At 42.3% G+C, this 22162-nt stretch overlaps 1 protein-coding gene across 1 annotated transcript; it reads left to right on the forward strand.

The window, feature by feature from the left end:
- The first annotated feature begins 1796 nt into the window (after positions 1 to 1796).
- Positions 1797 to 19881, forward strand: LOC126932394 (neuroblastoma breakpoint family member 6-like protein). Its single transcript, XM_050751167.1, has 9 exons — positions 1797 to 1944; positions 2160 to 2369; positions 4619 to 4721; positions 7389 to 7624; positions 11599 to 11650; positions 12549 to 12712; positions 14869 to 14976; positions 16080 to 16201; positions 19441 to 19881. The coding sequence occupies exons 2-8, from the start codon at positions 2192 to 2194 to the stop codon at positions 16184 to 16186; spliced, it is 948 nt and encodes a 315-aa protein (XP_050607124.1). The 5' UTR covers positions 1797 to 1944; positions 2160 to 2191; the 3' UTR covers positions 16187 to 16201; positions 19441 to 19881.
- The last annotated feature ends 2281 nt before the right edge of the window (positions 19882 to 22162 follow it).

Consider the following 22162-nt stretch of genomic DNA (forward strand, 5'->3'; position numbering starts at 1 on the left):
TGGTTACACATGTGTAGGCCAGGAGCCCAGGAAAGTCAGGCAGCTGAAGGGAAAGGACAGATATTCCATAAGAGTCTCCCTATCTCAGTCTCACAAAGCCAAGGAGGAATTGATACATAGGAAATGAAGAGGTACATCAGGGGATCACTTCTCTTCTGTCTATATATGCCTGTCTTTAAAACCTCAGTTTCTATCCCACTAAACCCCATTGCACAGGAATGCTGTTGATCACCACCAACCACCACAGACTCATGACCTTGATTTTTACCATGATCTGTCTGAGAATATATCCTCAGGCCAATGGCTTTGGCTCAATGCAGATCTTTAGTGTTCCATAAAAAATGCTTCAAACATATACTAACAGTTTATAAGTCATTCCAAATTAGGTGGCCACTACATGTATTTAAAGAGATATACATAAATTATTTCAGTGATTACGACAAATTGGAAAGAAAACCTGTAGAGTTAGAATGAAAATCATAAGTGACAAGCACAAAATATGTATATAGAGATCATAACACAAAGCAACCCACACATACGGGAGTGGGGTTAGGAGTTACGAATATAAAACTTGTCCTCAAGTTAAGTGAAAATCCAACATGGACCAGGTGTGGTGGCTTACACCTGTAATTCCAATACTTTGGGAGGCCAAGGTGTGAGAATAACTTGGGCCCAGGAGTTTGAGACCAGCCTGGGCAACATAGTGAGACCCCATACACACACATACACACACACACACACACACACACACACACACACACACAAAATAGCTGAGGGTGGTGACATGTGCCTGTAGTCCCGGCTATTCAGGAGGCTGAGGCAGGAGGATCCCTTGAGCCTGGGAGTTTGAGGCTGCAGTGAGCTGTGATCACACCATCGCACTCCAGGTTGAGCAGCAGAGCTAGACCCTGTCTATAAACAAACAAACAAACAAACAAACAAACAAAAAACTAACATGCTTCCCCAGTGGGAGAAAAGATGCCAGTATAACATTGGTTTGCAGCAAGAAGTATATTAAGACATTGACCAAAATCCTTTTATTATTTATTTTGTTTTTATTCTTTGAGACAGGGTCTCACTTTGTCATCCAGCATGGAGTACAGTAGCGTGATCTTGGTTCACTGCAGCAGCAAACTCCTGGACCCAAGTGATCCTCCCACCTCAGTCTCCTGAATAGCTGGTACTATAGGCATGTGCCACTATGCCTGGTTAATTTTTAATGATTTTTTGTAGAGGCAGGGTTTCACCATGCTGCCCAGGTTGGTCTCAAACTCCTGAGCTCAAGTGATCCAACCACCTTGGTCTTCCAAAGTGCTGGGATTACAGGTGTGAGCCACTGCACCTGGCCTCTAAATCCATATACATCAATTATTCACACACTGAGAAGAATATTCAGAAATTTTTTCTTATAATATTAAAATGATGTGGAAAATGGGAGCACCAAAGAAGAACGTCAAGACTATCTAGAAGTTTTAAAGTTTTCATTAGGAAGAAAATGACTTCATGTCAGTCCTCAGGAGAATGATAGAACTTAGGGAACTATGTATTTCTTGATGTTTTCTATGCATTAGCAATAATAAACAATGAAAATATGGTTAAATTTTAGAATGAGGCCTGTGGTATTGTCACAAAGGTATACAAATGCTGAGAATGACTGCTGAGGGAGAGTTGTCTCCATTGGTGGTGTCCTTCAGAAGAGACCTTGTGTTTCCATATGGCCTAGACCTGGAAGGCAGATATCCTAACATTCCATGACACCCCCACCTTCTAATTCTGTTATTGTGACTCTAGACTGTTACCTGGCACTAGGTCTTACCTTTGGCATTCCTATCAGAGCCTGAACCACAGACAGTACCTTAGACTCTAAGCTCGGGCACCTTGTGCCTTGTTTTTGTGGCTGAGGATTCTTAGAGTTGTGGGATGCTGATAAAGTTTATCCCAAAAGTAAGTAATGAATCAGATCTGCTTTCTTTTGACTCATTTAAATCTTTGTTTAATGTAAAGAAACTTTATTGAGGTGTAATTTACATACTATGAAATTTACTCATCATAATTGTACAGTTCAATAAGTTTTAGTAATTTACCCAAGTAGTGCAACCATTACCATAATCCATGCATTTGTTTTTAATGTATTATTTGTTTGGGTTTATTCTCCCTAGGCTCCGATTCCACTTCCTCCACAAGCTTCAGCATGGCCGTATCTCCCACCACTTGTTCTGGTCCAAGGGCAGAAACAAGCATCCTAGAAACCAATCAGTACTTGCGCTCTGAACTGGAAAAATGCAAACAGAACTTCCGAGACCTCACAGAGAAATTCCTGACATCCAAAGCTACTGCCTACTCCCTGGCCAATCACCTGCAGAAATACAGTAGGTCCCACAGGGGCAAGGTCACCAAAGTGATAAATGATTGTCCATTTTCCTCTGTGAAATGAAACACTGCAGACTTTATTCTCTATCACAATTAATTTTATCCTAACTACCCTCCCAAAAAGGTAGAAGTGGGCATTTTACTCTCAATTTGCCAAGGACAGAACAACTGAGGCACAAAGGTGTAAAGTTTACAGAGCAAGTGTAGTGAGGAATAGAGACTAAAACCTTGGTTTAGGCATGAAACTGTCTTTCCCTTCTCAGCAATGAGTATCAGCTTCTACAAACATGTAATATCACTGTTGGTTAAAACAGCTCAGGATTCAATTTAAACTTTTTAAAGAACACCCATTTGCAAAGCACTGTGCCAGGGGTGAAAGAGGTAATAGTATATACCCTATCTTCCTTGAAGGAACTTAAAACTACTTACTCTCAACTGAGTCATAGATATGTGGAGATGCGAACTTCAGTAGCAGACATGGAGAAAAGTCTTTATGATACCTGGATCAAGATTCTCTTCCCACAGAAGTTCAAATAAGCCATTCCTCATGCTCTGGTTAGATTGAGGGTATTTCCAGAAAATCAGAGACTTTGTAACACCCTTTCTGTCTCTCTCTGAGTATCAGCTTTACAGACAGCAAACAACTGCAGGTGGACGTCCAGGATCAGAGCTATGAGACATATGGCCAAAATGAGAACAAGGCCAAGTGGAGCAGACCGCCGTTCTCAGTAGAAGGCCAGGCCAGGTTAGGGGCTGACCCTTTCCTCTCCACAGTCAGCTCTCACATTTGTAAATCCGCTGTAAAATCCCAAACCTGTTACTAATATTCGGGGAAGAGAGAAGCTGTAATGACAAGGAAACATGGGAACGAGGGCATGAGAGGAACAGGGATATTAGAAGAGGATTCTGGTTAACATTGAAATTGAGTTTGCTTTCCAATTTCCACAATTATTTTAAAATAAATCATTGCGTGGGGGTGGGGGGTGGCTAAAAGTTGCTGTCTAACTTACTGTCATAGAAAAGTAAAGCCAAAAGCCCACTTACTAAAGAAGGGAAAAGATGAGCTTTGGTGTGTGGAAAAACTAGTTTAAAAAAAAAAACAAAACAACAACTTCATGTCCTATAATTGTAGGACAAAATTTTCTCAAGCTAGAGAAGAAGAAAGACATTACCTAAGACATTAGTATAAAGGTATTATTGCGCAGTGATTAAAGAGCATATTCCCTAGGGCCAAATTTCCTGGGTTCAAATCTAACTTATCATCACTGTGCCTCAGTTTCCTCATCTGTAATGGTAATAGGGTACTAACTCCTCTTTGGATAGTGGTGATGATCACATGATGATAATTCTTAAAAACCTACTGCAACAGTACCATGACAAACACTATGTGTTGGTTCTCCCTTTAAAACACCACCTACCACCTATTAGCATTTGGGCATATATCATTTGGATCGTTCTCCTCCATATGCAGTTTTACACAGTTGTATACAGATAAATGTTTAAATCTTTGAAATATTTTGGGATTATTGAAACTCTTGAAACAGGAGAATCATCAGTCCTATAGTTCTTAGTATCCTCCCAAACACACAGGAAGTCATTATTTCATGCCCTCATGTTCATGTTTTACTTAAGAGGCTGTAAGGCTTGGTAAATTGGCCTTAAGATTTGAAGTCATGGCCGGGCGCATTGGCACACTTACTGTAATCCCAGCAATTTGGGAAGCCAAGGTGGGTGGATCATTTGAGGTCAGGAGTTTGAGACCAGCCTGGGCAGCATGGTGAAGCTCTGCCTCTACTGAAAATACAAAAACTAGCTGGGTGTGGTGGTGCACACTTGTAATCACAGGTACTTGGGAGGCTCACTTACTTGCAGTGAGCCGAGATTGTGCCATTACACTCCAGCCTGGACAACAAAGTGAGATTCCATCTAAAAGAGAAAAATAAAATAAAATAAAATAAAATAAAAAGAGAGATTTGGAGTCAAACCTCAGGGAATGTTAATTCTAACTGTCTCTTTTCAGTTGAATCATCTTGTCATGTTACTTTATCGGCCTGTGGGCTTTTCTTCCTCATCTCTAAAATGGGGAGTAGTTGAGAGACTGAGGAATAAAGATATGGAAATCCCAGTATAAAGCCTGGTACTGGGGATACTTTTATCCTTGAGATAGACCCTGCCTCCTGCCCTGCAGGCAGTGACCACAGCAGCACGTCCAGCCTTCCATGATGCAGGCATGTCTGTCTTTTCTCAGACTGTGAAGAATGCAAAGACCTTATAAAATCTGTGCTGGAGGAGGAGCTGCAGTTTCAGGAGAGGGAGCTGGCCGAATTGCCGAGGCCAGCTGCAAGGCTCCGGTAAGGAGGTACCTCTGTGGGAAGTGTACAAATACTGTTTGAAGTGGGGCAGCCCAGGCTGGTAGAACAAAGAGAAAATTTGTGCATGGAGAAGGGCAGAAATGTATGAGGCAGGCACAGAACTAGACTAAGACACAGTGAGGCTATGGTCCAGTTAGGTGTCTAGGGTTTTCTGTTAAATAGCATATTAGTAAAATGGAGACAGCTGCCTGTGTTGGCATAATAGCAATGTGGCTTCTATCTGTGTGTCCTTGGTCAAATTTACTTCACTTTTCTGCATGTCATCAACCTAGGCTACCTCATTTATAAAATGGAAATACTGACAGTATCTACCTTAGAGGGTTATGAAGATTAAATGCACAATTGCAAGTAGTTAGAACCATCTCTAACACATATAAAACTCTGAACAACTATTTTCTGTAATTATTATATTTGTTCCCATTTATAGATGTGGTGATTGTCATTAACATTTTCTGTAAGAGATATTTTCAAACTTTCCAAAGTGCCTTTCATGATAAGAATGTTTCTCCTCCAAACTTTTTTTAAAAGTGTTATACTAGGTGGAGTATTAACTGCTAGGGCTATTGGATAGATAGATGATTGAGCAGCTGTTATGCGGAAAATGAATTATTTGCTCAGGACCAGCATTGACTATCCTTAGAGGGTTTCAGACATAAGGTAGATTGTAGCATTCGACACTTCTTTTAATGCTTTGTTGAAATGAAATCATAGAAGCTCAAATGTGTAAAACTCACCAAAGCAGAGAGATTTGATTGAAGGGGGGACAGGTCTGGAGCCCCTGCTTCACCCCAGTATGCGTCTTTACTTCCCCTGACACTTTCTAGTAATTCTAAGGAATAGAGTTTGAAAGAGGACCTGCGGATAACTACTTAGAAGAATAACAGGGAGAAAACTCGAGCATTAGATGGGGTAGATGACTGTAAATGTTCAGTCCAGCTCTGGGACTACATGGTTCTAAACATTAACTGAATAACTACTCGTATGTGTACATACTACCGGGTGCCGTAAGTTGGGTCATAGGTGGCACTGTCCTTAGACTCAAAGAGCTCACACTCCACATTTGAACCCACGTGTATTAGTCCATTCTCACACTGCTATAAACATGTATCTGAGACTGGGTGATTTATAAAGGAAAGAGGTTTAATCGGCTCAGGGTTCTGTGGACTGTACAGGCTTCTGCTTCTGGGCAGGCCTCAGAAAACTTACAATCATTGTGGAAGTCAAAGGAGAAGCAGGCCTGCTTCACATGGCCAGAACGGGAGAGAGAGAGAGAGAGAGAGAGAAGAGCGAGGTGCTGCACTTTCAAACCACCAGACCTCATGAGAACTCATTCACTATCACGAGAACAGCAAGGGGGAAATCCGCCCTCATGATCCAGTTACCTTCCAGCAGGTCTCTCCCCCATCACAGGGGATTACAATCCAACATAAGACTTGGGTGGGGACACAGAGCCAAACCATATCACCATGAGAAATATTTAAACAATAATTAGAAAACAATGAAATCCAACATAGAATAATGAAATTACTACTCAGAACTTTACTTTTTTTCTTTTTTTTAGATGGAGTCTTACCTTGTTGCCCAGGCTAGAGTGCAGTGGTATGATCTTAGCTCCCTGCAACCTCCACCTCCCAGGTTCAAGCGATCCTCCTACGTCAGCCTCCCAAGGAGCTGAGAGTACAGGCGCACACCACCAGGCCGGCTAATTTTTGTATTTTTAGTAGAGATGGGGTTTCACCATGTTGACCAGGCTGGTCTCAAAACTCCTGACCTCAGGTGAACTGCCGCCTTGGTCTCCCAGTGTGCTGGTATTACAGGCATGAGGCACTGCACCTGGCCAGAACTTTAGTTTTAACAGCCTTCTTACTGATTATGGCCTATCTTCATGTCATTCAAAAGAATACTGCCCTTCTTGACTTTTTCACTGATTTTTCTTTTTAATTTTCAATTCATACCAGAGATACCTGCCCAACACTTTTGATCCTGGCTTGCTTTTTTTCTGGTTCTTTTTTTTTTTTTTTTTTTTTTTTTTTTTGCCAGCTACTGCATAATGCTTGATGTATGTCATATGAAAATGTACTTGGACTGAAGTGGGGAACCCATGGGGCATCTTTTTAATGCAAAGTTAGTAAAATAACAGACAAACCCAGAACCCAAGGCTGTTTCTTCATTCCTTCTGCCACAGGCAAGTCACACAACTTGTATAAGAATTGATCTTGGGCCGGGTGCGGTGGCTCATGCCTGTAGTCCCAGCACTTTGGGAGGCCAAGGTGCATGGATCACTTGAGGTCAGGAGTTCGAGATGAGCTTGGCCAACATGACAAAACCCCATCACTACAAAAAATATATAAATTTTCCTGACGTAGCGATGGACACCTGTAGTCCCAGCTTCTTGGAAGGCTGAGCCAAGAGAATTGCTCTAACTTGGGAGGTGGAGGCAGAGGCAGAGGTTGCAGTGAGTCAAGATTGCGTCACAGCACTCCAGCCTGGGCGACAGAGTGAGATTGTCTCAAAAAATAAAAATAAAAAAAAGAATTCAACTTGGGAGTTCCTTACAGGGATTCTAAGAGATCTCTCCTCTGAAACTTCTATAACCTATTATTCACTACATTCCCTCTTACATTTTACTCCTCTCTCCCACCTTAGGATACATGATCCCTTAATTCAGGCTCAGGCTAAAGAACTGACCCACTTACAACAGAAGATACAGGAAGGGAGAGGTGTCTGCTACCTTTTCACCCAGCATGTGAAGAACACAGTCAAGTCTTTTGAGGGCCTTCTCAGGAACACTGGCATTGCCTACTACCAGAGACAGAGATTCTGTGAGCAAATGGTACAAGGAAGCCAGCTGACAGAGATCCTTGTCAGAAAACTGGCCACAGGTAAGTTGGCTACAGGCTCTGAAGACCCTTAGCTCCTCCCAAGTGCCCCAAAGTGAGGAGAAAAAATGCAAAGTTATTTCCATTGTATATTTTATTCTAGTTTTGACTATGGTCCTTAATCTGCATTCTATTGTTTTCTCTTTAGAGCACTCAGGTAATCACTTTTAATGTTCTTTCAAGAGTTCTTAGTTTTGTTTTTTATTTTGAGACAGAGTCTTGCTCTCTTACTCAAGCTGGAGTTCAGTGACACGATCTTGGCTGACTGTGATCTGTGCCTCCTGGGCTCAAGCAGTCCTCCCACCTCAGCCTCACAAGTAGCTGGGACTACAAGTGTGTACCACCACGCCTGGCTAATTTTTGTATATTTTGTAGAGGCAGTGTTTCTCCATGTTGCCCAGGCTGGTCTTGAACTACTGAGCTCAAGTGATCCACCTGCTTTGGCCTTCTAAAGTGCTGGGATTACAGGTGTGAGCCACTGTGCCTGACCTGAGAGTTCTTAGTTTCAATCAGTAAGAGAGAGAGAGTATAGTGGATTATTTCATCTTAATGAGCATAAGAACTCACCTTCATTTCTGGAAGATATTTTCACTGGGCGTAGGATTCTAGTTGACAGTTTTTGTTTTTAAAAAGTGTTTGAAAAGTGATATTCCACTGTCTTCTGGCTTACATTGTTCCCAACAAGAAGTCTACCATAATTCTTATTTTTGCTCCTCTGTACATAATATGTCATTTTTCACTGGCTACTCTTGAGATTTTCTATTTATCACTGGTGTTAAGCAGTTTGATTATGATAAGACCTTGTATAGTTTTATCTTTTATGTATTGTTTTACTTTATTTAGTTTTTTGCATCTGCATGTTTATAGTTCTGATCAAATTTGAATAATAATGACGTATATGTCTTATATATGGCATATACAATATATATAGCATATATATATCAAATATATATAATATATATTCTTTCTCTCTATTCTCTCCTTCAAAGACTCCAGTTATATTTGTATTAGCTGCTTTGAAATTTTACCACAGTTGACTAATAGTCTGTTCATTTTTTGTTGTATCTTTTTTTTCTCTATTTCTTCTATTTCCATGTCTTGGAATTGATTAATCTTTCCTCAGCAGCATCTAATCTGCCATTAATCCTGTCCAGTGTATTTTCATCTCAGACTTTATTTTTCATCTAAATTTTATTTATGTCTTTTTTAAACTCTTCTATGTAACTCCTCATCATTTCATATTTTCCTCTGTCTTCTTTATTTTATTTTATTCTATTTTTTGAGACAGAGTCTCGCTCTGTTGCCCAGGCTGAAGTGCAGTGGTGAGATTTTGGCTCAAGTGATTCCTATGCCTCAGCCTCCTGAGTAGCTGGGATTATAGGCACTTGCCTTCATGGCCAGCTAATTTTTGTAATTTTTATAGACATGTGGTTTTACCACATTGGCCAGGCTGGTCTCAAACTCCTGACCTCAGGTGGCACACCCACCTTGACCTCACAAAGTGCTGGTATTACAAGCATGAGTCACCACACCTGGCCTAGCTTCTTTAATACAAGGAATATAGTTATATTTGTTTCAATGTCCTTGTCTACAGATTCTGTCATCTGTGTCCTTTCTATTGTTTCTTAATTCTCACCTGATGTGTCCTTTCTAAGTCAATTTAAGTAGACTGATTTTTTTTCCCTTCTCATCATGGATTATGGTTTTCTGTCTCTCTGCATTCCTAACACTATTTGATTTGGTGTTAGACATTGCAAATTGTAACCTATTGAATGCTGGATTTTTTGCATTTTGTGTTAAAATTCTTTTGACTTTGTTTTAGTATACAATAAAGTTACTTAAAAACAATTTGCGTCTTTTCAAGCCGGCTGTTTAAATTTTTTAGGCAGGATAAGCACAGCTATTAGTCAACGGCTACTTTTTTCCCACTATGGAGGCAATATGCCTTTAAAAAAAATAGACCTTATTTTTTAGAGTAGTTTCAGATTCACAGCAAAATTGAGCGGGAAGTACAAAAAGTTCCCATATACCCCCTGCCTCCACACATGCATGGCTTCTTAGGCTATCAACATCTCTCCCCAGAATGGTACATTTGTTACAGTTGATGAACTTACATTAATGTGTCATTATCACACAAAGTCCACAGTTTACATTGGGGGCAACACTCTTTTGAAGGTTCTAAGCCAGTGATTTCCCACAGATTTGGCACCAGGGACTGGTTGCATGAAAGACAATTTTTCCACAGACAAGGTGGGGGTGGGATGGTAGGGGTTGGGAGTTGGGTGGTTTCAGTAGGAAACTGTTCCACCTCAGATCATCAGGCACTAGTTAGAGTCTCATAAGGAGCGTGCAACCTAGATCCCTGGCATGTACAGTTCACAATAGGGCTTGTGCTCCAATGCTAATCTAATGCCAGCGCTGATCTGACAGGAGGTAGAACTCAGGCTGTAATGCTTTCTGGCTGGCTGCTCACCTTCTGCTGTGTGGTCCCATTCCTAACAGGCCATGAACCAGTGCTGGGGGTTGGGGACACCTATTCTAACCAATGCCCCCTCTATTAAAAGGGATTTTCACTGTAGTTGATGGAAACACCAAGTGTTGCAAGCTCTGTGTGAGCTACAGAGATTATTCCTTTTGAGAAGTTCTTTTCCCTGCTTTGCATAATTTCCTCAAATACATGTACTAATCAGTACTTAGCTGAAGATTGAAGACAGATATCCAAGGCATTCTGTCCGTGCAGCAATCTATTCTCTAGTCTGTCCTGTGATGTCTACCCACCCTGACTTCTTCAAACTTACTACCAGGCTCTGCCTGGGTCCTCCCTCCCTGCTCTGCAGTTGACAATCTCAGGCAGGAAACTGGAGCAGTCATAGGGCTCACCTCTTTTATTTTCTCTCTCTCAGGGATCACTGTCCTGTACTGCACTATATCCAGTGTTGAAGCTAGAGTTTAAAATACCTTTTCCAGTTTCTTAGTTGTTTAAGGTGGAGGACAAATCTGGTCCCTATTACTCCAACTTGGCCAGAAGCTGAAGTCTCCGTTCAATCTTTGTGGTCAGAAAGAACAGTATGACAGAAGGCAGCCTGTTAGAATGGGAAGACCCCTGAGCTAAGAATCAGAATTACCTAGGCTCTAGCCTCAGCGCTGTATTTACTAACTTTGTGCAAGTGATTGATCCTTCTTGAATTTCTGTTTCCTCATTTGTAAAGTGGGTCAAATCATAATTCCACGGCTGCTGTACAGATCGGTTGAAGTAGTGTCTTAATGTTCATGAGTGTATTTCTCTTTCAGGGTTATTTATTTATTCATTTATTTTCAGGTCCCAATAAATTGGCCAAATCTTTTGGGGTTAGTTTAGGCACTGGATATAGTAGAAGCTGATGTTAGAAAACTTGATTTATACTGGAATATTTTTCATAGAATCACCCCCAATTCTCACTAACAAACTGAGAAGAAAAAAAAAAACAAACAAGAATTACCCCCAAGAACATCTGAGGAAGCACAACAGGGACAGACTTCAAGGCACCTGGGCAGTCCTCTGGTTTTGGAGTAGAAGTAGGAGAGGGCTATTTGTCCTCTCCGAGACTGGAGCAGGTTCTGTGTGTGAGTAGCAATGGGACAGTCATGGTCTGGCAACCAGCCTGTGGCAGGAAGGAAGGTTACAACTGGAGAAGTCCAAAGGGCAGCCAGGCAAGTATTCTTTGAGCTGGGAAACAAAAGACTTTTGCTCTGCTTCAGGCAGCTGATGTCATGGTGATGATTCACCACATCAGGAACACCCTGTCCAGTGGGCCCAGGCAAGCCCGCCAGGCCACTTCTCTAAAGACACAACCTGAGACCTCCTGCAAAAATTCTCGCAGAGCATTCTGAACACACATGTCAAGTGTTACGTCCCTGATCATACAGGCCCCATGTGTGCAATGTGTGAATTGAGACCTGCTTAATTTCTCACCAGCTCTTTTAATTTTGGTTTGCAGAAAATCACAATGGTAAGAAAAATGAAGACAGGCAAAAGCTACTGGCTCCCAGGTAACTCCGAATGATGAAGGGGCTGATAATAGACTGACCAAATCTAGAGAGGATTCCAGAAGCAAGGACTCAAATCAAGAGAGGATTCCAGAAGCAAGGACTCAAATCTAGAGAGGGTTCCAGAAGCAAGGGCTCAAGAGGTTAAAGGTCCCAGATCTGGAAAAAGCAGACACTGCTGAGTGTTCCTTTTTTTGTTGACTGATTATACAATGTGTCCTTTTAAAAACGGTTCTCTGCTCTCTTTGCAGTTCTTGTATTGGTTCCTATTTCCTAGTAATTTCTCACACTTAGTTAACTAGTCAGTCTTACCAAAAAGTAAACTAACCAGGGATCCCTGGTTTCTGTATCTTTAAATCCTATATGGTTGCAAACCAAAGGGAGATGCCTATCTGGTTTCTGCACAGTTGTCCTGAATTATGTTGGCAGATATTTTATAGCCAGAAAATTACCTTGAAAAATAAATTGAAACCATAGCAAGTATTTAGAGCTAGGGGTCTAAAATATGCAAAAGCCCTGGGATGTTACGTTGTCTCAAGAGCCAGTATTCAATGGATCACTCCACATCATATTAAATAAAATCTGAACACAGCATTTTGAAGCCAATAGTATGGCTCTCTGTGTCCTGTGTGCCCTGAGTGTATTTTAGAGTAGTTGTTGAGTCTGCTGCCTTATCTGTGTGTTATGAGGTCAATGCACTGATCACTTGCTGTTTTCACTTCTATACTAACTCTCGACTCACTATACTCCCAGTCAAAAGTGGATTGTATACTTCCTCTTTGATATGATGGACCAAGAGGTCCTCTTGGTGCCTCTTCCATGAGCTTCAGATCAGAACTAGCTATGAAGCTGTGGTTCCAGGCTGCCTTGGTTTAATCCCTTGTCTTGCCTACTCCACCAGGCTCAGGAGGGAGGCCCAGGAGGAAGAAATGGATGAAGTCCTGGAGGACTCACTAGATGAACAGTATTTGACTCATTCCAGCCGCCATGACTCCCACCAGCTTCCCAGCAGCAATGCCTTCCTCTCTGATGCACAGGAAAACCCCTCTTCTCTGGATATAGCCAGTGAGTGCTCCTTTGATAAGAAAAATAAAGCTCTGTTAATCTCTCAGTAGCTCCTACATTCTACATGCTCAACAGCTCTGTCTAAACTGAGAGATGTTCTTCTCTGCAGGCAGGCCCTGAAGATTCACTTTAAAAAAGTGATTAGGCTGAACACAGCTCTGGTTTCAAGTCTCAAGTACAGGTCCCTAGTGTGGGCCAGGTAATTTGTTCTGTTCCTGTCCTCACCTCAGTCCCTCTGGCCCGGACTGGCATCTGCAAGCTGGTATACTCAAAGCAGGCCAGAATGGAGAGAGTGAAGAGATTATGGCAGACTCTCTGCCACTACTGCAGCACATGTACAAATCCGTTTAACAGATCTCCTTCTTTAAAACGGGACATCTTATCTTTCCTGAAATATATAAATTTTTTGAGACAGGGTCCCTTGTTCTGTCACCCAGGCTAGAGTGCAGTGGCATGATCTCAGCTCACCACAACCTACAGCCCAGGGTCAAATGACCCTCCCACCTCAGCCTCCTGAGTAGCTGAGACCACAGATGATGCCACTACTCCCGGCTATATTTTTGCCTATTTGGTAGAGACAGGGTCTTGCCTTGTGGCCCAGGCTGGCCTCAAACTCCTGAGCTCAAGCAATTCAGCCACCCCTGCCTCCCAAAGTGCTGGGATTATAGACGTGAGCCACCGTGCCCAGGCTTCCTGAAATATTCTTGATGATTATAGTTCCTGAACAGTTTTCCCAAGCTGTTCTAGCCATCCCAAGAATGTTGGCAGGCTCGCCCATATGTTTGGAGGTACAATTATAATTTCAAGCTCCAGTCTCCATCTCCCCTCAGGTGCTTGCTTTCCCCTAAGGTTCCATCTGACTAGTAAAATATCAGGGTATTTCCATAAAGACAAGACTTTGATCTTGGCAACCCTTTGGTAAACAGCCCGGATTCTCAATCTTTGTGCAGCACCAAGGTATTTTTACGATCTCTGTTAGTTTAGTCTCAATGTTGTAATTCAATCTAAATAAACAACGAGGCTATCTGCTGGAGAAAAGGCTGAATCTAACAGCAATGCCACCAGCATGCCCTCTTCCCAGAATGACTCCACGCTAGCCATTGGAACTTCTCTAGGTATATAAGAGCCCTTTGGGTTGGTGCCTCACTGGTGTGTGTATAGATTAAAACCTTGACCTATGTCTCCTCTCCCTTACTTGAATGTTTGACTTTACTTTGGGGGCAAAAGTTTGGATTGTTAGGGGACTATAATATACTCTTCTACACAATAGAAAGAGACCATATTAATTCACTCACTGAGCTTTCATAGTAATATAAACCATATTAGGCTTGTCATTTTGTCAGGGATGGGTATAAGTATGTGGCTTTTATTACTCATACCATCCTCTGACAAAGGTATCCTTATTTCTCTTTACAATTTCACAATAAGGTGCAGAGGAGGGTCATTACCATCTGTTAAAGATATTCAGGGCCGGGCACGGTGGCTCACACCTATAATCCCAGCACTTTGGGAGGCCTAGGTGGGTGGATCACTTGAGGTCAGGAGTTCGAGACCAGCCTGGCCAACATGGTGAAACCCTGTCTCTACTAAAAATGCAAAACTTAGCCAAGCATAGTGGTGCATGCCTGTAGTCTCAGCCACTCGGGAGGCTGAGGCATGAGGATCCTTTGAACCTGGGAGACAGAGGTTGCAGTGAGCCAAGATGGTGACTCTGCACTCCAGCCTGGGTGACAGAATGAGACTCTGTCAAAAAACAACAACAAAATAAAGATGTTCAGGAGAGATATTTTGTAGAGAGGAAGATGTTCCCTAGTACCTATAAGTCATCTCAAGGAGGTGGTCACACCTTTCCTAGTGCTAGAAAAGCCCTGCTCAGAGACCTTCAGTGTTTTCCCACCTCCTGTCAACCTGCCTTATACTTCCCATATCTCCCTGTGGGAGGCATCCCTGTGGAGTCTGCTTAGCACTTGGCCATGCTTTGTTTGAAACCTTAAAAGCTCTTAAAGAAAGTTGCCTTATGTTCCCTGATGAGAAGATGAAGTTGGCAAAAGCATGGTGAAGGCCAGGGATCTTGATGAGAGGCCCCTGACTACCCCTTCAGTGATCGGCATTCTTCATTTCCCATCTCATTCCATGTCCCGGTGGAACGGCTGCAGAAGATGAGATCCAGAGCCAGCGGCAGCACCTGAAGGAAACCCTTTTCATCAACAACTGCCTGCGAGAGAAGCTGGAACGTTATCTCAGCAGCTTTGATGAAGAAAATGGTAGGAGAGGCCCAAGTGATCTGCTTCTGGCAATATGTATTGTTCTTTTTTTTTTTTTTTTTTTTTTTGAGACGGAGTCTCGCTCTGTGGCCCAGGCTGGAGTGCAGTGGCCGGATCTCAGCTCACTGCAAGCTCCGCCTCCCGGGTTTACGCCATTCTCCTGCCTCAGCCTCCCGAGTAGCTGGGACTACAGGCGCCTGCCACCTCGCCCGGCTAGTTTTTTGTATTTTTAGTAGAGACGGGGTTTCACCATGTTAGCCAGGATGGTCTCGATCTCCTGACCTTGTGATCCGCCCGTCTCGGCCTCCCAAAGTGCTGGGATTACAGGCATGAGCCACCGCGCCCGGCCAATATGTATTGTTCTAAAGGCCTGTGACTGGGGCAGAGTTTTGTAGATTTCAAGCACTTTGACATACTTTACTTCACTTATTCATTACAAATGTCCCAGCTAGAGAGGTAGGGCAGCTACTATCATTCCTATTTATAGGTGAATAAATAGGCTTAAAGAATTGCCTCCATCTTAGAGGTGTCTACCTCTAAAATCATTCTTGTGATTCCCAGGCTGTCTGCTGTCTTCTCTCTGCTTCTGTACACCGCCTGCTGTCTCTCTGCTTCTTACGTGATTGGCATTCAGTAGAACCCAGGTTTCTGAGCACCTCATGTAGCAGAATGAGAGTCTCCTCTGCTGCCATCCTCATCAGCTTCCCTTATGTCTTGGTTACTCTTCATTCTACCACCCCAAGGTGGTTCTCTCCAACCCCCTCCTCTTCGATTGCTCTCACACAGAGGCCATCATTTCACAACATCATGCTGGGCCAGAAGAACAGTAACCAGGTCCCTTCCCATACCAAAGCAGCAACTATTTCAGGAAAGCCTCCTTCATATTTCAGCCATTGGACATGATAATACATGTGATGTGCTGGCATTTGTTCAGAATCATGTGAAAATTTAGCTTCTGCCCCATCACACTAAAGTTCCAGCCCTGAGTCCCCACGGTTTTCTCCCTAGGCTAAGATAGAGAGGAAGAACATGAAATGTGCAGAAAGCATTCTCTTAAGCAAACGTGTATAACTTGCCTAAACTGTAATTATTTCCTGGAACAGGATGCAACTCTAACCTCTACAGGCAGATCATAGATTCCGTTGTCCAGCTGTATAATGAAAATAGAGTTCTCAGAGAAGAATACCGGAGACTCCCCCGGCTTGCCTGAATCAAATTTCCAGAGGTAAGTGGTGAAAGGCCACAATATGAAGTCACTCTCAGATGGGTCCCTTCTCTTGTCACACCCCACTTAGAAACAAAAGAGGACGGGGAGGCCATAGCTGCTCAAAGCCTTATAACCCACGATTCTCATAGTTATTCTCAACTTAGAGACGGCTGCTTTCTAGATGCACCCCCTCCAGGCCCCCAGACTGCCAGCCTCCAGGAATAAGTAGCTCTAAGAAATACACTATTTAGGTACAAGCCACACTCCACTATTGCAAATTGGAGAAGAGAAGGACAAACTTAAAAGGTGAAAATATTTAAGAGAACAACATGGTGAAATCCGGTCTCTACTAAAAATACAAAAATTAGCTGGGCATGGTGGCACGCGCCTGTAGTCCCAACTACTTGGGAGGCTGAGGCAGGAGAATCATTTGAACCCAGGGCGGAGGTTGCAGTGAGCCAAGATTGTGCCACCGCACTCTAGCCTGGGTGACAAAGCAAGACTCCATCTCAAAAAAAGAAAAAAAAAAAGAAAAAAATGTAAGAGAACAATTATTTTAACTGAATACATTTTGTCAAGATTAAATCAACTTTCCCTTAGAGTACTGAAACAATAAGCAATCATAATTTAGATTCTAAGTTACTGGTCTTTGAGAAAGTGTGAAAACCAAAAAGATGTCATAAGCCAAAAAAGGAGCAAAAGTCCTAATTTTCAAACTGATGAAAATAAAGTACTAAAAAATTGAAATAGTCATAGTTCATCTTGGTCCTTGGCAAAATACAAATTTATTGATTTAAATCATAATATCCTAGCTACCTTTCTGTGCCTAGCTCTTACCACTGAGGAGAAAAACCAAACGTAAACAAAAGTATGTTCAAATTGGCAAAAATGTTTACAAACCTGCAAAATCTCTTCAGCCTATCCCTTAAACTCCAGACTTGGTATTTACTAAGCTCTGCTGTGTACAATACCCACCTTAGTATCCATTCTTGCACAAGTTCTGTTAGGTATAAGCCAAGACCAGATGGGATTTCTTTTTTTGTTTTTCAACCTCTCATGCCTATGTTTGCTTTTGCTTCCAAAGACCCTTCTAAGGACTGTCCTCAGACTACTGGAGTCACTTAGTCACAAGCTTGCCTGAGGCTCACAGCTGGCAATATCTGGGAGTTTATGTCAATCCCACAGCACCCAGCAACCCCGCCTGCAAAGTATTTACCCATGATTGACAGGTGCAGGTGTATGAAAGCCCAGCTCCTTGACTTGATCAGTGCCTTTGTGGTGAATTAGCTTTGAGAAAAGGGAATCCAGAGGACAACTTAGTAAAAATTCAGATAGATAAATGGAAAGAAATCTTTGCCTTGGAAGGCCAATTGAGAAAAGATAGCGATTTACTTGAGACTGTGAAAAGACAGACTGACGTCTTCACTTTCTCATGGGAAAGAAGCCTATGGTGAAAGAGAAACAGAATGGTGGGAAATAGGTGGGTCTACTCAGTAGCTTTAAACCATTCTGTCATATTATAAAGCCTGGTGAGGTTTTAACTAACACAAGTGCCTGGACTCTACACAGAGATTCTGATTTAAATGCTTCCAGGTGGGTAGAAACCACTAGTAGTACTGAAAAGTTCCCAAGTAATTTTAACATGTGGCTAGAGATGAAAAGGACCATCTATCTACTAGAATCTCAAGTCACCAGCATAGAGGTGTCCCAAATGTACAACTACCTCATAGAAAAGGCTTAACACCACCCATTGATGGAATTTGCCTTCCTCTCTCCATGGTCTTGTTTGCATAGCATGGAAAAAAGAGAAGGGAAAAAGAGGTAGACAGATAGATTGAACCTATAATTTGCCTATGTAGAGCAGTTTCTCAAACTTTTCTGACCACAAGATGCAGCGAGAAATACACAATTCTTTGTGATCAGTTTTTTGAAAATCTTTTACTATGTGTAATCCACCCTACCTAGTATTTAAATAAAGCCTGTAGTAGTATGCCGTCCACTATATTGATTTCACAACTCATAAGTGGTTCAGAATTGCAATTAGAAAATTTTTACTTTTGGCCGGGTGTGGTGGCTTGCGCCTGTAATCCCAGCACTTTGGGAGGATCACCTGAGGTCGGGAGTTTGAGGCCAGCCTGACCAACATGGAGGAACCCCGTCTCTACTAAAAATGCAAAAAAAAAAAAAAAAAAAAAAAAAAATTAGCTGGGCATGCTTGTGCATGCCTGTAATCATAGCTACTTGGTAGGCTGAGGCAGGAGAATCGCTTGAACCTGGGGAGTGGAGGTTGTGGTGAGCTGAGATTGCACCGTTACACTCCAACCTGAGCAACAAGAGTGAAACTGCCTCAAAAAAAAAAAAAAAAAGAAACAAACAAACAAACAAAAGTTGTTTACTTTTGCTCAGCCTTTTTATCAAGCAAAATCCCAAAATAAGATTTACTGTAAAAGAACATTTACTATAAACATCTTTCTGTGAATCCTTATTTCTGTCCCAGCCACCATGAACCAATAATCTCTAGAGCCTGTTAGTGTTCTCCAGATTGAAGACTTCCTTCTAACTGCTCCTAAACTCTGTGATGGAGTGGAAGAGGTTTGAAGCCTCGATTGTCATCCCAGGTTTTTCACCCACAGATCACATGGCCTGAGCCTCTTGACACCATTGTCTCCTTATGGTCAAAGATGGAACTGTACTTGGGTGGTATCTGAGCACCCTGCTGGCTTTCACATTCTAGGGCTCTTCCCTTGGCACCACTCTCTTATTTAAAAGGAATAGAATGTGGACTTAGGAGGGTTATTTCTCTGCAAACTGTCCTCTCTTTCTGATGACAAGCTATTTCTGAATGTGCACATTTGAGGCTAAGCAAATCCCTTCCTGGTAGGTGTGAAAGAACTTTATTTCTCTCCACAGGAGTATTATGGAGAGTCAATTATTACTGAGGAGGTGGTAGAGACCTAGCTAACTCATCTGCAGTGGCTTTGAGCAAGGCTTTTAGAATCATAAGGTGGCTGGGGTCCTGTGTCCTACACCACAGGCCAGCTAGTTCATTTCAGGAGACTTTCTTTTCAATCTATTATTACTATCTTCTTCTAGGAGAGAGATTATCTTCACTACCAGAGATTATCCACTTAGCCGCACTCAGTTTGCACCTGGCCTGTATCACCACTTAGCTCTCACTCCAGTCTCAGTTAGGTATCAGCAAACCTCACCAAACACTATCGTTTAGTTGTGTGTCTGTGTGTTTTTGTTTATTTCAGGTAACAACTAATGTTGGAACTATGAAAAGCTCTTCTCTACTTTTAACAAAGCTTAGTCACAAACAGTTCCCTAGTTGATGAGAAAAACTGAAAGAACAGAACAATTGAAAGTCCAAATCTGAAAGCTCCATCTCTGAGAACCAAATTTTACAGCCACTCCAGATTTGTACTCCAAATGGATAGTTTGATTGTAGAAATCACATCCCTTCAGCCTGCAAATGTGATAACTGCCCAGGAGACAGTGATACCTAGATTCATAGATAATCCCCTTTCCCCCAACCTATATGTAACTGGAGTCAACAGCAGCTGGAGGAAAATGGCAAGGACTTGGAATCAGATTTAGAATAACACTGCTGTAGACTGTTTATCAACTCTTCAGCGTATGTCCGTTTTCCTTGAAGGATGAGCGTTTAGAAACCTCTGACAATAAAGTTTATTTTACACACATTCTCTTGCCTATGATTTTTTTTGTACAAATCACAATTATAAAACTTTCTTGCTCCAGCTAAAAGCAGGAAACTCAGTCACGAATGTGTTCACTACATGTATACCACAAAATGATAGCAACCAGTCTGAATGCATCACTTGATTCCAAAATTAAATGTTAGCACTCAGTAGTGAAACTGCATGTATCTTCAACTCCAGAAGCTGCAGGCAAGATATTCCTGTTTCCTTGCAAGGAAACAGATCTATAAGCAGGGCAGCAGTGTCACACATGTACATTCCTGGGAAACCCAAGGAAACAGTGGTAGTGACGCAGGGCAGGCGAGCCCCAAAACTGGTTCATAACCTGGGAAAATTCTTCCAGACTGCAGTTTCCGTGGCTTTGCCAAGGAAAGAACTCAAGGGCAAGTCGCTGGCGAGAGAAAGCAACTTTTATTGAACTGGTGCTGCTTCTTGCAGAGCAGGGCTAATCCACAGGCAATGTGTCCAGAGTTGGTGCCTGTGGGCTGCTAGTTAGTTGTATTTAGACCCACTTTTAATTACATGCCAATGAAGAGGTAGGTTATTCAGAACTTTCTGGAAAAGGGGCAGGGAGTTTCCAGAACCATATAAAGTAACTTTCAGGTCATTGCCAAGGTGTGTTGCTATGACATTTGTAAACTGGCCATGTCCCAGTGGTAGTGTCTTTATGCTCATAAGCAGTGAGGGCAACTAGAGGTCACTTTCATCATCATCTGCTGGTTCCAGAGGTTTCTTCACTGCGCCCTGTTTTGACCAGATCCTGCTCTGTTCAATGGGGTTGTGACTGGATAATAAGTCCTACTGGTCTCCCACCTCATTTCCCCATCAGAGATTCTATACTCCTCCTTAGTCTTAAGGGGCTTGCAGAAGGGTGGAGATTCATCTTCTGTAACTGCTTCCTGCTGATGTTATGGGCATAGACCCTGCCTAGCATTGGAGAAGTAAAATCTCTGGATACCTGTTCTAAAAGGCCCAAAGGCAGGATGTCTTTATTTTCTGGGTCAGAATACGGGATGGGTTGGAAGCCTTGTGCCAGCATCATCTTTACATGGAATTATTGTAATCTAGAAGACACAAACTTTACAAGGAGGGTAAACAAGCAAGGACCAAAGATTAGTAATAACAAGATATCTGTTAAAGGTCCTAGGAAGGGTAAAAACCAAGTGCCTGCTGGTAGAGATTCATTTATTGAATTCCATCAGCAGGGCAAAGTGGTAAGATAGAAAACATCGTAATTAGGAGTAAGAGAAAAACTTTCATGCTCATCCACAGCATCATGTTATTAATACTTATCTGTGCATTTGCAAAACAATAGCTTTAAGTCTTCTGGGAGTTTGCAAGTGTAGGTCATGGCATCTTCCTCTGGCATCTGTGAGACTCATAAGAATCCTTGAGACTGGGCACGGTGGCGCATGCCTGTAATCCCAGCACTTTGGGAGGCCGAGGCAGGCAGATCACGCGGTCAGGAGTTTAAGACCAGCCTGGCCAACATGGTGAAACCTCGTCTCTACTAAAAATACAAAAAAAACAAACAAACAAACAAACAAAAAAACAACCGGGCATGGTGGTGCATGCCTGTAATCCCAGCTACTCGGGAGGCTGAGGCAGGAGGATTGCTTGAACCCAGAAGGCAGAGGTTGCAGTGAGCTGAGATAGAGCCATTACACTCCAGCCTGGGTGACAGAGCAAGACAACATCCCAAAAAAAAAAAAAAAAAAAGAAAAATTTAACTTTGAAGTTTGACTAATTCTCCAGGTCAAATGGGGGAGTTAATCCTTATCCTTGTGGGAGGAGGTTACATTTCATTTCCATATGGTTGAAGGGCCTTTTGAATCTGGCCTAAGTGATAATCTATGTGTCTCTTCATCAAACAGAAGTTCTAAAGTTAAAAAGGGCCTTCCATAAGTCATTTCAAATGGACTAAGCTTTAAAGTTCCCTTTGGAGCCATCCTCACATGCAAAAGGGCTATAAGTAGCAGAGAAACTCAGGCCTCTGAGGTCCCCTGAAAGAGTTTTGCTAATGTCATGATTGGCTTTCTATGTTATCTGAAGATTGAGATCTCCGTGAGGAGTGAAGATAGGAGGGTCACCTTAGCTGTGAAGGGAGGTCAGTTATCACCTTTCAAAGCTTTTGGCAATCCAAATCTTGGGATGATTTCTTTAAGTAAGAATTTAGACACTTCCAATACTTTTCCTGTCCTTGTGGGGAAAGCTTCTATCCACCCGGTGAAAGTGTCTATAAATACTAGCAAATATT

The sequence above is a fragment of the Macaca thibetana genome, chromosome 1, assembly GCF_024542745.1.
Source record: "Macaca thibetana thibetana isolate TM-01 chromosome 1, ASM2454274v1, whole genome shotgun sequence".
NCBI lineage: Eukaryota > Metazoa > Chordata > Mammalia > Primates > Cercopithecidae > Macaca > Macaca thibetana.

Coding starts and splice junctions, on each gene's coding strand:
- LOC126932394 (XM_050751167.1), top strand. CDS start 2,192: ATGGCCGTATCTCCCACCACTTGTTCTGGTCCAAGGGCAGAAACAAGC. Junction 2,370..4,618: donor CAATCACCTGCAGAAATACA/GTAGGTCCCACA, acceptor GTCTTTTCTCAG/ACTGTGAAGAATGCAAAGAC. Junction 4,722..7,388: donor AGGCCAGCTGCAAGGCTCCG/GTAAGGAGGTAC, acceptor CTCCCACCTTAG/GATACATGATCCCTTAATTC.